The 14,241-nt window shown below is 36.6% G+C and overlaps 1 protein-coding gene and 2 long non-coding RNA genes across 3 annotated transcripts; all 3 read left to right on the top strand.

Annotated features, from left to right (window-relative positions):
* LOC132190144 (uncharacterized) lies at positions 1-838 on the top strand. The gene is made up of 2 exons (XR_009441093.1): positions 1-34; positions 257-838. It is a non-coding gene; the product is annotated as an uncharacterized LOC132190144 (long non-coding RNA).
* A 4,291-nt stretch (positions 839-5,129) lies between these two features.
* Positions 5,130-6,884, top strand: LOC132190571 (uncharacterized). Its single transcript, XR_009441147.1, has 2 exons — positions 5,130-5,356; positions 6,601-6,884. It is a non-coding gene; the product is annotated as an uncharacterized LOC132190571 (long non-coding RNA).
* Positions 6,885-10,401: 3,517 nt separating this feature from the next.
* On the top strand, positions 10,402-13,397 carry LOC132189399 (annexin Gh1-like). Its single transcript, XM_059604136.1, has 5 exons — positions 10,402-10,572; positions 11,055-11,200; positions 11,421-11,639; positions 12,261-12,473; positions 12,758-13,397. Exons 1-5 carry the CDS (start codon positions 10,497-10,499, stop codon positions 13,052-13,054), a joined length of 951 nt encoding a protein of 316 aa, XP_059460119.1. The 5' UTR covers positions 10,402-10,496; the 3' UTR covers positions 13,055-13,397.
* The last annotated feature ends 844 nt before the right edge of the window (positions 13,398-14,241 follow it).

Raw genomic sequence — 14,241 nt, 5'->3', positions numbered from 1 at the left:
TGTTTGATCGCAGTTCATGTATTAATTTCTATAGGTTTGTACCATTTCAAGAGTTCCAGAATAGTTTTTATTACGTTGTTTGAGAATCCCTGCCTGTGGGTCATTATTTTTGGTTTACTCTATATCATTTTGCCTTTCTTTCCTTCCATCTCAATGATTTTCTTTTTTCATTTTTCTTTTTAAATATGCAATTTTGATTATTATTTCTTCTGTTAATGGAATTTCTCATTGTGGATCGTGTATTGTCCTTATATAGTTGTGGTCGGGAAAGGTGAATTTTGCTGTTTGCTGTTTGCTGAGATGTGCTTGCTGTGGTGCTGGTTTTGCTTCACAGATGGTGGATATGATGTTCATGCTGGTTGCAATCTACTGTCTTACCATTTTTTCTTTGATAATGTCCTGATTGGTAAGAGTTGACACTCACATTTCATTTGAGTCCTTCATCCATGGGGATTTTGACTTTTAACCGTACCGTAGTTCTCAACCTTGCTGATATTAAAAGATTCAGCCGACCACGGAGTTTTAGTAGCTGTGGTTGCCTAAAGATGGATGCAATTCGCATGCCTTTACATGTGGCTGTTGCAGGCTCATATGAATGCTTCCTCAGTTCATTTGGGGTCTAACTTTCGGGTACCTCTTTCTTGCAATGGCAGCCTATGACGCAGCATTTTTAGAAATTTATGAGTAGATAGAAACTATCACCAGGACATGTTCATTCATGTGAATGATTTTTTTTTTGTTTCCCTTTGCTTTTTAATCTTTTTTTTTTTTAAATGGTTGTTAGACTCCTACAATATGGTTAAACATGTTTTGTTTGGATGTAGTCTTGTTATCAGTTGATTTACCCTCCCTCTCAAATTTATTTAGGTTTTACTAAATTCTTTTGGGTCCTGCTTCCAATATTGCTATATTTCTAGGGGGGCAATGTGTTCATTGAAACATGTGAGATTTATTAATCACCATTTGCCATTATGGCATTATCTTTCGAGTCATGCTATTCTTTAAGCTGGTTTTGATGTGGCTTATTTTAAGTGCCTTTCTATGTCATTTACAAAAAGCTACTTAAAATATATCACATTAGTTGGTGTCAAATTGGTGTGAAAATCTAGGATGAAGGAGTAGTGTTACACTGTTACTCATAATGGTTGTTGATTTGAATTGCAGCATGCCTAGTGTTTTTATATCAACTTGCAGTGACATTAAGACCTGTGACCACGTCTAAATTTGCCTTTGAGGTTACACAGGGTTAGTCTTGTGTTATGTCACTCCCACCTCTAGACTTCTACTTGCCGGTGGAAACCAGTCATCGGAGTCTACCACTATAGTGTGTTTTAAGTTTTTTTTTTTTTTCTTTTTTTTGAAGTCATTACAACTACAAAGACGTTAAAGTTGAAGTGCTCAGGTTGGTATCAATGCGCGATGTGTTAAATTTATTCTAACAGTACTTTTGTTATTAATTTGATTTGTATTCGTTCGTTGGAAAATTATTTAATTGTTTATCTTGTGGCAAGAAAGATTTATTGATCCAAATGCCACTTCGTGTAAACTTCGAATGAAACATTCTTGAACTTTCCAAAAGGTATCCCGTATCCGTTTGAAGTTTTAGTTCTATTTCTCTGTAAATGAATCACTGTAGCAGCTATGAGCTATCCCACCCACTACTAGCTTTAATGAATTTTATCTCACCCACAAAAAAACATCACTGGAGTCGTTAGGAAAATGACAATTTGAAAATTATGGAGTTTGAATAATATCTTGATATAGTTTCACTTCGTAGCTTTAATGAATTTTATTTTGCCCATTAAAAAAAAAAAACTGTAGGAGAGGGGGAAAAGACAGTTTGGAAACTATTTGAGTTTTGAGTAATATTGAGAGAATAACCATGGTATTCACGTGCAAATCAAAGGAATTACAGTGAGATTTCTTATCTTTCTTACACAGACTATTTGTGAGTAATGTTTCCTTATATTTGCTGGCATTGGAGTCATCTTTCTCTGCGTCGTGAAAATTGAAGTGAACGTCCGCTCAAAGCACGTTTGAACGCCACTTCCAGTGAGCTTCAAATGTCATTCGAACGTCAGCCCTATGAGCTCCGAATGAACACATTGGAAGGCATCCGTTCGAAGCGTCATTTGAACTTCATTTTGAACGTTTATTTGTGTTTTATTGTACGGCAATTTCGAGTGTTGAAAATTCCTTTTTATTTTTATTTTTTTTCCTTCTAAATAAGTCAATGTAGCAGCTAGGCAAAAGACAATTTGGAGATTAATGTGGAAATTATTTTATAAAAAAAAAAGAAAAAAAGAAAAAAAAAAGTTACTCTTATTTCTCACTTGGTTTTTATAAAATAATTTTCACCTAGGACGATTATAACACAAGGAGGAGGAGAGCACCTGGTTTTTATATATTTTGAGAGTTGTTTTGCTTTTCTATGTACTTCATGAATTTGGATTATCTACTAAAATTGTAAGCACTTCTGATAGTTTTATAATATAATGTTACAAGTCACTCTAATCTCTTATGTTTTTATTGCGTCTCTCTAAGAATGATGTGGTTCATAAATTACCATTGAGTTTATTATTGATTATTATTGAATTTTGATCGAATGGTGATTTTAAAAATTACCTCATTTTTTTAATGACAATAAAAACTTTTAAAATTATTCATTTTATAAATAAAAAAATTGCAAGGCCCACTAGCCCTGAACTTACCCCGGGCAATCCCGTAACAACTTTGAACTTACAGCAAATAAGCTCCACAATCCCTGGCTCTTTCGGGCACCCAAGTGCAAAAATATCCTGATCTAACGTTCCTAGGGAATCAGCAGATATTGATAATTGATGCCGTGAACATTGACATTGTAGGAAGAATAAAAAAGCTTAAAAGCATTTCCCCACCCAAAAGGCTGAGAGAAGGCTTTTCTTTCCGTATTCACGCGCGAATTAACAAAATTAAATTGAGGTTTTTTATTGTTTATTCTACACGTCTCCTTGCATCAATTGCATTAGAGGCAGCCGACAGGCTTCCCCGCATCGAAAGAATAATGTTAGATATCTCAACATTTTTTTGTCTAAATAATCTGATTTATTTAATAAATAAATAGATTTATATATATATTTTTTTCTTAAATGAATGTAGAGTTCTGATCATTTAAGAAATTAAATTTAGAAAAAAAGTGTTTGGATACCTAACAGCCTTCCTAAAACCCAGACATCTTAGAAAATATGTCAACTATTTTGGCCCATGGCTTACAGCTTCATCATGATTCACAGTCAAACTGCCCTTTCAAATTATTCAAAAAATAGTTTAAATAAAATGAAGATCACGAGAAATGATAGCATCTATTCAAGGTTTTTTTTATTTTATTTCATTATTATTATTTTTTTTATCATCTTTTCTTGTTCTTAATTTTTTAAAATTAAAATTGGATCTGCCTTCACATAGATAGATCTTACAAGTTTAATAATTAATTTTTTAAAAATAAAAATAAAAGAATAAGGAGTAATGTTCTTAATGTTGCGAATAAGGTTGTATATTGAATCACACTATATAATGTACAGAAGGGACCTATATATATAGGCTAATAATACAAATCTAGTAGAATAAGGAAATGTAAACCTAGTAGACCTAGAATACCAAAGAAAGTAAATAACTCTAACATAATATTATTAACAACCCCCCACAAGCTCAAGGTGGAGTGCGAGAGACCAACTTGAGGTTGGACACAAGATCACTAAAACGCCCCGGAGGATGTGACTTTGTAAAGATGTTTGCGAGCTGATTATAAGACGTGATAGAATGAAGCTGTAGTGAGCCCTGAAGAAGATGATGACGAAAAAATGACAATCAATCTCAATATGTTTTGTCCGTTCATGAAAAACATCATTATGAGCAATATGAATAACACTCGTGTTGTCACAGTATACAAGAGAAGCAGAAGAAAGAGAGACACACATCTTGTAACAGCCATCGCAACCAAAGAAGCTCCGCGGTAGTATTAGCTAGAGCACGATATTCTGCCTCAGTGCTAGATCGAGCAACAACAGTTTGTTTCTTACTTCGCCAAGAGATAAGCGATGTGCCAAGTAGAAACAGTAACCAGTGGTAGAGAGAAGATCTTTCGGATCACCCGCCCAATCAGCATCAGTATAAGCATGCAATTGTAGAGGAGACTGAGAGGAGAAATAGAGCCCATGAAATAATGTCCCCTTCAGGTACCAAAGAATGCAGAGGACAGCTGAGAAATGAGTGGAGCGAGGAGCAGCCATAAATTGACTCACCTGATGAACAGCAAACGAGATATCAAGTCGAGTGACAGTAAGGTAAACAAGACTGCCAACTAAATGCCGATATAAGGTAAAATCATGAAGAGGCTCGCCTTCATGAAGAGTGTAACGACCTAGATTTTAAAACTCTTATAAAAACAATATTAAATAGATTAAAAGAATAAATGAATAAATTAGATCAATGATATATGGATTAATGATATTGAATAACTATTTAGTGTTACAAGTATATTACATTGATTTTTGACATCTTTTGTATATCCATTCAATTCTAAAATTTAGCTTCACTAATATGTTTATGAGCATAATTAAACACAATCTAGTAAATAAATTATTTGTGTTGGTGTTTAGTGAAGTCATAAATTAATTTGAAGCTTTGTAGTTTTTGGCCTAAAAAGCAGTGTCTTAATTTTCATACTGTCTAAATGGGATTAAAACTGCTAAAGAAAGACACCAAGGCTAGCCACCTTTGTTGAAAGCTTAAAGTCTTCTAGTAATGATGATTATAGTAAATATCATGATTATAATTATTTAATAAGGCAAGTGGCCAATGCAAATAGATTAAAGCCCAAGTTGAATAGGAAACTTTGTACAGGCCAAAGTAGACTCAAACGAACTCGGATGAAGTCGAACCAAAAATATAAAATGTTTGTCTCGGAGTCCTCTATCTACTCTCAAAATTTCATGTCAATCGGAGTACGTTTGGACATTGAAAAATGGATCGGAATACACTGCCCTCATTTTGGACGAAAATATCAATTGGTATAGAGCATGAAATATGGACTAGGTTCATTCTTTTGGTTAAATCCATCTCAACCCTTAGATCAAATGTGTAAAAATAAATCCTAACCATCCATTCTCTTATAAATAGAGCCTATAGCTAAATTCACTTTCACTTGAGTTTTTACAATCTTAGAACAAGTAAAATTGTTTGCTCCTCCTTTCATTTTATTTCTTAGTTCTACTCAAATACCATATAGCCTAGATCTTTCTTGTAGTGTTCAAGCGTTTTTCTAAAACTAGCTACCTAGAGAAGATTTGGTGGAGTTTTACTTCTAAAGGATTATTGGGTAAGTGTTTCATGTATAAATATCATGATTTATTGCTTTTATTACTTGTCCTCATTTAATTGTTTAAAGACCCAATAAAGCGTATAATGTAAAATAAAGTAATGGAACAAGTGAATTAATAATAAAGAGTTAGTGGACAAAATCAATTAAGGACTTATAATATTATCTATATATTATTTACTTTACAGTATTTACATTCAGTCATTTCTTTTATGTCATTTAAATTTATGTCATATTTCTGGCGGTAAAGACTAATTGAGGTCATCCCCGAAATATGCATTTAACATTTACATTCAGTCATTTCTTTTATGTCATATTTCTGGCGGTAAAGACTAATTGAGGTCATCCCCGAAATATGCATTTAACATTTACATTCAGTCATTTCTTTTATGTCATATTTCTGGCGGTAAAGACTAATTGAGGTCATCCCCGAAATATGCATTTAACATTTACATTCAGTCATTTCTTTTATGTCATATTTCTGGCAGTAAAGACTATTTGAGGTCATCCCCGAAATATGCATTTAACATTTACATTCAGTCATTTAACTAGTTATATATGACTATTTTATATTAATATAATAAAATGAGTAAGTAAAGATGAAGTGACGGATAATAAATAAATATAAAAAGATGAGTGTCTTTAAACAATGATATTATTGGAGAATGAACTAAGTATTGTTTGTATGTATGTATTATATGCAGAAGTGGAGCAGAATACTACACTAAGGAGTGTAAGTATGGATATACTTACTGAGTACTAGCTTTGTTTTATTGTTATAGGAATTCTTATTTTGTCTTATTGATATAATTTTGCAATACAACTGCTGCATAATGTGTCTAATAAAATGGGCTGATAAGATAGCCACCTTAAGAACAAGCTGGGTGGATTGCCGCGAGGAACTGTCGGTATCTCAGTGGATGGGGGTATATAACCGTCCAAAAGGCCTAATATATAACTAAGCTGGGGCGGTGTAGTTGCCAGCACCAAACAAGTAAACCTCTAAAGTGTGAGGGACATAACGGACGTAAGCGGGCTGAGAGCTCATGAGAAGAGGTCTGAAGAAAGATTATCATAAAACACAAACTAATCTGTCATTACGCTGCATTCACAACTCATTCATTATTATATATTTTAGTCTTTAATCTTATTTGTTCAAATTAGTCTTTTTAGTCTTTATATCTAGGAAAATAGATTACTCACTTGTTTGCCTATGTAAATATGATAACGTCATCTTTACATAGATCTTGATGCAGGGATAGAAAGTGAGGACGATGGTCCTTTTACTGGTTTTGATGGTTGATAGACCATCTGCTGCAGGATTTATGCTTACTCTATGGAGCAAGTCTCATTTATGTTAATCGCTTTTATTATGTATGGTGATGTGTGTAAACTTAATAGATATTACTATGTTAATTTAGGTGCCGTCTGTGGCATATATTTGGTACACCTAGTGTATACATATGTTGTAATGAAAACCATGTTTCTATTTTATTTAATAATATATCACCTCGAGGTATTTCAGTCAGCTCAACTGTGTTGTGTAAGTTATTCCTAGGTCATAGAAAAAGAAAAAAATATACATACTCCGCTGTAAGATTGTATTTTCTAAAGTTGCAGCGTCACGACTTCGATATTTGCTAGCTCAAATATCGGGGCGTTACAAAGAGTGAGACGAGTATTATGCTCAGTCGGTGTGTCGACAATCTTATTGTCTGTGAGATTGGCCTGGGAAAGCAGATCAGATATATACTTGGCAAGTGTTAAATAATAACCATCAAAAGAAGAGATCTCAAGACCAAAAAAATAGTTGAGAGGGCCAAGATCTTTCATCTCAAAGTGCTGACTGAGAAACTGTTTAAGTTCCTAAATGCCAGTGATATCATCTCTAGTGATAATCATATCATCAACATATAGTAGAAGAAGTATGGTACCCCGGTCTATTCGGTGAATAAACAAGGCTAAATTATAAGAGCTGATAGAGTAGCCAAAGCGAGAGATAATGATGCTAAACTTAGCAAACCATGCTCGAGGTGCTTGCTTATGTCCATATAGAGCTCGACGAAGATGACAAACTTTGTTTGTAGGATAAAATAATCTAGGAGGTGGCTGCATATAGACTTCTTCACTTAAATCACCATTAATGAAGGCATTTTTGTCATCCATTTGACAAAGTGACCAATGTCGAGAGGCTGCAACAGCTAATAGAGCACACACAGAAGAGAGGCGAGCAACTGGAGCAAAAGTCTCTTCATAATCCACACCATATTCCTGAGTAAAACCTCTGGCCACAAGTCGAACCTTGTACCTATCAATAGTACTATCGGAACAAGTCTTGATTTTGTAAATCCACTTACACCCAACCACAGATTTTCCAAGAGGTAAGTCAACCAGATCTCATGTATTGTTCTTGTGTAAAGCATCAAGTTCCTCTTTCATCGCAGCTTGCCAAAGAGGGTTAGTGGAGGCCTCACAAAAGGAGTGAGGCTCATGCAAGGTAGCTAAGGCATGAAAGCAATGAAAATCCTGTAAACGAGATGGGAGAGATCTTACTCGGGTCGATCGGCGAAGGTCAGGTGGTGGAGTGTAGATGGGATCCTCGAATAGAACAGAACCTGGGGACGCAGGCGAAGAACTTGGGGACGCAGGCAAAGCGACGTCGAGGGCATCCGAACCTGGTGACGCAGGCAAAGCGGTGTCGAGGGCATCAGAACCTGGTGACGCAGGCGAAGCGGCGTCGAGGTCATCAGATGATTGTTGTTCGATCGAGAGAGACTTTGGCAAGACATTGGTGGTGAGAGTAGGAGAAAGAGGAAATTCAAGAAGGGTAGTAAAGGGAGGGAATGATGGCATGCTGAATTTTCCAACTTCGTGGAATAGTCGATGCTCCCAAAAAACTACATGACAGGAGATGTGAATACAATGAGACACAGGATCATAACACCAGTAGCCCTTTTGTTCCACTCCATATCCAAGAAAACAACACAATCGAGAATGAGGCTAGAGTTTGGTACACTTATGAGGCTAGAGTAAAACAAAACAGGCAAAACCAAAGACACGAAGATGGTGATATGAACGGATACAGCCAAACAACCGCTCGTCAGGAGTGAAATTATCAAGGATAGGGGTAGGCAACCTATTGATCTTGCAGACAGCCATGAGAGTGGCTTCACCCCAAAACGGGGTAGGAACAGATGTGGAAATGAGAAGAGCACGGACAATGTCTAAAATGTGCCTAAGTTTACGTTCAGCTGACCATTTTGTTGTGAGGTGCCTGGACACGACAAGTGAGGAACAATGCCATAATGTTTGAGAATGGCTTGAAAATCATATTGAGTATATTCTAAAGCATTATTAGAACGAAAAGCTTTGATGGGTTTTGAAAATTGGATTTAAACCATTTTGACAAAAGTTTGATAAATGTCCAATAATTTAGAATGAGATTTCATTAAAAACACCTAAGTGTAACGAGAGAAATCATCAACAAAAATAACAAAATAACGTGAACCACTCATACTAGTAACAGGAGAAGATCCCCAAACATCAGAATGAATTAAATCAAAAGATGCAGTAGCATGAGACTCACTATTATTAAAAAGTAAAGCCGGTTGTTTACCAAGTTGACATGAACTACAATCAAAAGAACTATTGGAAACTGAACCTAACAAACCCTTTGAAACTAAAAGTTGAACGTGAGAGATAGATGCATGACTAAGACGCGAATGCCAAAGTGCAAGAGATGGTGACGACGAAGAGGCAGCAGCAAAGACGCCAGTGGCGAGGAGATGTAAGGATGAGAGTTCGAACATACGCCCAATTCTACGCCCGGTCCCAATGGTCTAACTCGTACGAGGATCCTATACATGCACACTAGAAAAGTCAAAAACAAGTCGATATCCAAGTTCACACAGTTGGCCAACAAAAAGAAGATTAAAGGACAATTCAGGCACATGAAAAACTTCAGGAACAGAAAGGGAAGGTGTATTGATAGTGCCTATATTTTTAACAGTCATAATGGAGCCATGAGCTGTGCGAATCAATGAGGAATGAGGTGAAGGTACAGATGTGGTAGAAGAAGTAGGGTGAAGTGTCATGTGATTGCAACAAGCAGAGTCAAAGAGCCAAGGGGAAGAGGTACCTGGCAAAACTGAGAGGACAGAAAAAGATGCATTACTAGAACGAGATAGGACGACCTAGTTGACTATTGTCTCGAAGTTAGCTGCAGATAAGGTGACACTGGATCCTGATGCGTGGCCAGAGAGAGCAACTGAAAAGGGTGTAACTAAAGAGGGAGCAGCTGGAGATGAACCAGCTAGAGATGAACCACTCTCAGTATGAGTAACTTCTGCTGTGGGTGCATTAGATTTTCCCTTATGCCAACATCTGTCAATAGTGTGCCCTCAACGTCGACAAAGATGACATCTGGTATTCAAGAACTTAAACAGTTTCTCAGTTAGCACTTTGAGATGAAAGTTCTTGGCCATCTCATCTATTTTCTTGGTCTTGAGATCTCCTCTTCTTCTGATGGTTATTATTTAACATAGGCCAAATCTATATCTAATTAACCCTAACATAATGTTATTAACACTTAACATTTCTCACCACAAGGGTGGTGGTTGAGTTGGTAAAAGAATTCATTTCATCCTAGTGGTTGCGTGTTCGAATCCGCTTGCGGTAGTAGATGCGTGAACCAGATGCTACTTTGAAGGGGCTCTACTGGCTCACACCTTTGTGGGGTTGTGGTGACGTGCTCGCCTTCCCAGACAGTAGCTATGGCTCAAACCGAACATTCCACAGCGGGTGGGAACCCCAATGGTAATGCCTAAGGGGGGAAACTACACTGGTCGCCCCTTCCCACCTTTTAAATTATAAAAAAAAAAAAAAAAAAACACTTAACATTTCTCATAAACCATTTTAATGTTTGTATTTACATGCTAATAAAATATTCACCCTAAATGCTTCTAGGCTTCTAGCCTTCTTCCTGTTACAGTGTTACGTATAGCTACGTCGTCGTTCTCTACAAGGCCAGATTGCCATTTGTAGTAACTTTGCCTACAAAAAGTGACATTCACTTGTCTGTTTCTCTCGTTCTCGTTTCTTTTCTCACACAGCAGACGCAAAGAAAAAAACATATAAAAAAATGTCGACTCTCACACTACCTGAGACGATCCCCTCTGTGCCGGAAGACTGCGAGCAACTCCGGAAAGCTTTCGAAGGTCTGCGATCCGATCGGTGTTAATTCTCCTTGACGATCCAATTCCGAAAACTTGTGTGCCTAACTTACAGATTGTTCTTTGCTTCTACCTTGGATCTGTAAAAAAGATCGCGATCCGTTGCTTTTTTGGAAAAAGAAGACGTTGATCTGAAAATGATTTGTTAAATTATTGGAGCTATATTATTTTGGATAGTGTGCTCGATGTAGTACTATTAAAAGGGTGTTTGAATCTGTGCTTTGAATATTCATATAATATGTATTAGGGAGATTGATCTAGGATTCTAGATTTTGGTTGATCTTCTTTCGTGACATCTTTTCGCGCGCGCGCGTGTGATTTAAGAACCTTTGCCTCTTCTAAATATACAATAAAATCGTTTTGTATACACCTTTTATATATTTTCAATGATGATGATGATATGTTGGTGCATTTGCTTCCATGTTTGAATACTTAGATGAAGCTGATCTTGATCAATATCGTTGCAGGATGGGGAACAAATGAGGGGTTGGTTATCTCCATCTTGGGACATAGAAATGCTGCTCAAAGAAAGTTGATTCGGCAAACTTATGCTGAAACTTATGGAGAAGATCTCCTCAAAGCATTGAACAAAGAACTTACAAATGACTTTGAGGTCAGTTTTGGATTGCATTTTCTTTTTGGTTTACTTGAGAATATTTATCACCCATTTTCTTGACTGGCATGAGGAATCTACCAAGAACAGGCACAACTTAAGGATCTCATATATATCATCCTCAGTTGAAATTGAAATTTTATACAGAATCAGAACATGTTATTGTTGCTTAAGTCAATGTTGGGATGATTTATTTGCATTTTCGATCTCTTCCCATCAGAGAGTGGTAGTGCTCTGGACACTTGATCCCGCTGAACGTGATGCACTTTTGGCCAATGAAGCAACAAAGAGGTGGACTTCAAGCAATCAGGTTCTTGTGGAAATAGCGTGCACGAGATCTTCACATGATCTACTTCTGGTAAGGCAGGCTTATCATGCTCGGTATAAGAAATCTCTTGAAGAGGATGTTGCATACCACACAACTGGGGATTTCTGCAAGGTGCAGCTTCTAAATCATTAACACTTTTGGGTTTAGAAGGAAATTTTACTAATTAAAGTTTTCAGGCTTTCTTTAGGATTTCTTGTGCCCAGGTGTTAGATTTCTATTGACAATTGAAGTCTTCTTTCTTCACTCAGAAAACAGTTTTCTCATATTTTTGCATTACTCTTACCTCTCAAAGAAAACTGTTTGAAAGCTTTTGAAGAATAGCTGAAATGCACATACTTTCTTCCAATCTGAAACCGTGTCTTATGATAACAATAATTCCTTGCTTTCCAGAATTGAAACTTTGCATCTGTGCCTTTAAAAGACTAAAGGGATTTTGTGACAAGAACATGTTGGTTCTTGTGAAACCAGTTGCAAGTTCCTAAACTTATGGGTGAAAACTACAGTGTCATGTATATTGGACTGCGACAGTGGAACAGAGTAGGGCAATGATTGTATTTAGAAAAATGGCGAGTGAATATTTACGAAGTCGCTTCTGTTATGAGCTTCTTACTATGAAATTTGAAATTTGTGGGCATTTTCTTTCTTCAAAAAGTCCATTTAAGATTATCTTAGTCCTTCTTCAGTTAAATCCAAAGTAGTATTGACTTTATTATATTATTTTGTTCCTCCCAGCTTTTGGTGCCTCTTGTAAGCTCATACCGATATGAGGGAGATGAAGTGAACATGACTCTGGCTAAGTCAGAGGCTAAAATACTCCACGAGAAGATTTCAGAGAAGGCTTACAATCATGAGGATATTATCAGGATTTTGGCTACAAGGAGCAAAGCACAGATCAATGCCACTCTGAATCACTATAAAAATGAATTCGGAAATGACATCAACAAGGTAGGGAATTGAGCTCTATGTGACTTCAGAAAGATGTCCTGGGCAGTTATTTTTGTTCTCATTTTTACCTTACATCTTGCTATTAATTGAGTTATATAGCATGGCACTTTGGCTTGGAATGGTTTGGGTTTCTCATGGGAATTCAGGGGCTCTTTGAATCAAAACAGAGTGATGTCATTTTCTTGGGAGTTAGTGAAGAAACTTTATGTGTAGACATATTTTAGACTTTGTGCAACTTATATTATCCATGGTCTCTAAGGGTGGTAATTTCAACTTGCATGCAGGATCTGAAGACTGACCCTAAGGATGAGTTTCTTGCAATACTGAGGGCCACAGTTAAGTGCTTGAATCGTCCTGAGAAGTATTTTGAGAAGATTCTTCGGCTGGCAATTAACAAACGAGGAACAGATGAAGGAGCACTCACTAGGGTTATCGCTACAAGGGCCGAGGTTGACATGAAGTTTATAAGGGATGAATACCACCGAAGAAGCAGCGTCCCTCTGGATCGTGCCATTGTCAAGGACACTAATGGAGATTATGAAAATATGCTTTTGGCACTGATAGGGCATGGGGATGCTTGAGCCATTAGTCTCTGTGTCATGTTGAATAATATTATTTAGTAGACTGTTATACGACTGCCATACAATTAGATGATGTGGCAATGAAAAAACAAGGGTTGATTTTCATTGTTACCTTATCTCGGTTATATGACAGTCGTATAACAATATACTAAATAGTGTTACTCATAACGAGTATATCTAATTTGCGGTTTTAATAGTTTGCTGTTTGTGTTGTGGTTAAGGTGGCCTTAATCCTGTCATATGGTTGCCTCAGTTTGAGAACTTTTATCTATTATCACCTAAAATAAGATATGGTACAATCTGCTTCCATTAAACATTATATGAGATTATCTTAATCCTTTTATCTCTTCTGTTGTTTTTTTTTTTTTTTTTTCCAAAGCGGGAGAAGGGGAATCTCTTCTGTGGTTTGTGTAAACTGAAGCAGGTCCTGTATTTGAATGCTATTCTTTCGTAAGTCAACAAAAGGGGGGGAAAAAAAAAAAGGAAGGAGAAAAGGCCAGCGATTCCTATATTTGAGACAATTTTAATGGAAAATCCTTTTGGAAATTACCAAGGTTGAGTGTGGGGGCATCTCCTCCTGGCTCAAACTCAAACCACCTCTGCATTCATCGCACTGCAAGATGCAATTGTCTCTGAAATCTACTCGAAATGAAGGAAATTTTCTTCTTCCTCTTGCTTTTCCTTGGTGCTTAGAGCCTTAGATGGCAGGTAGAAAAATAGGATCTTAGCCTCTTGGGGGGCAATGGTCGTGTAAATATATCTGCTGATTTTTGTGGCATATAAAAATATAAAAATGGGTTTGTATCATCGAAAGTTGTACTTTCCTAGGCCCTCTATTATCAATAAAAACAAGCGCAAACTGAAATTCTACGAAGCCTTATTTATACCATTTGAGTTAGTATATCTGAGATCAGGATCTCTGTAATATTCTAGGTATTGCCAGGCATACAATACTCAAATCTCAACCGTTCGTTTGTAACAAACGACTATAGATGTGCCCCGTCATAAATGCCTAGAACAAAATAAGAAACAAAAAATTGAAAAGAAAGAAGTGGGAATCCACCCTCATCAACTCTTTAGGGGTGACTAGACCACCTTCAAGCCTATTTCTTACCATTCCCTAAACTAGTTTTTGAGGTGGTGGCAACCACCCACCATAAACTATTGTTTGAGTGGTCGGCCACCCT

The sequence above is a fragment of the Corylus avellana genome, chromosome ca8 (assembly GCF_901000735.1).
Source record: "Corylus avellana chromosome ca8, CavTom2PMs-1.0".
In the NCBI taxonomy this organism is placed as follows: Eukaryota; Viridiplantae; Streptophyta; class Magnoliopsida; order Fagales; family Betulaceae; genus Corylus; species Corylus avellana.
This window is presented reverse-complemented; position numbering and strand designations above follow the sequence as displayed.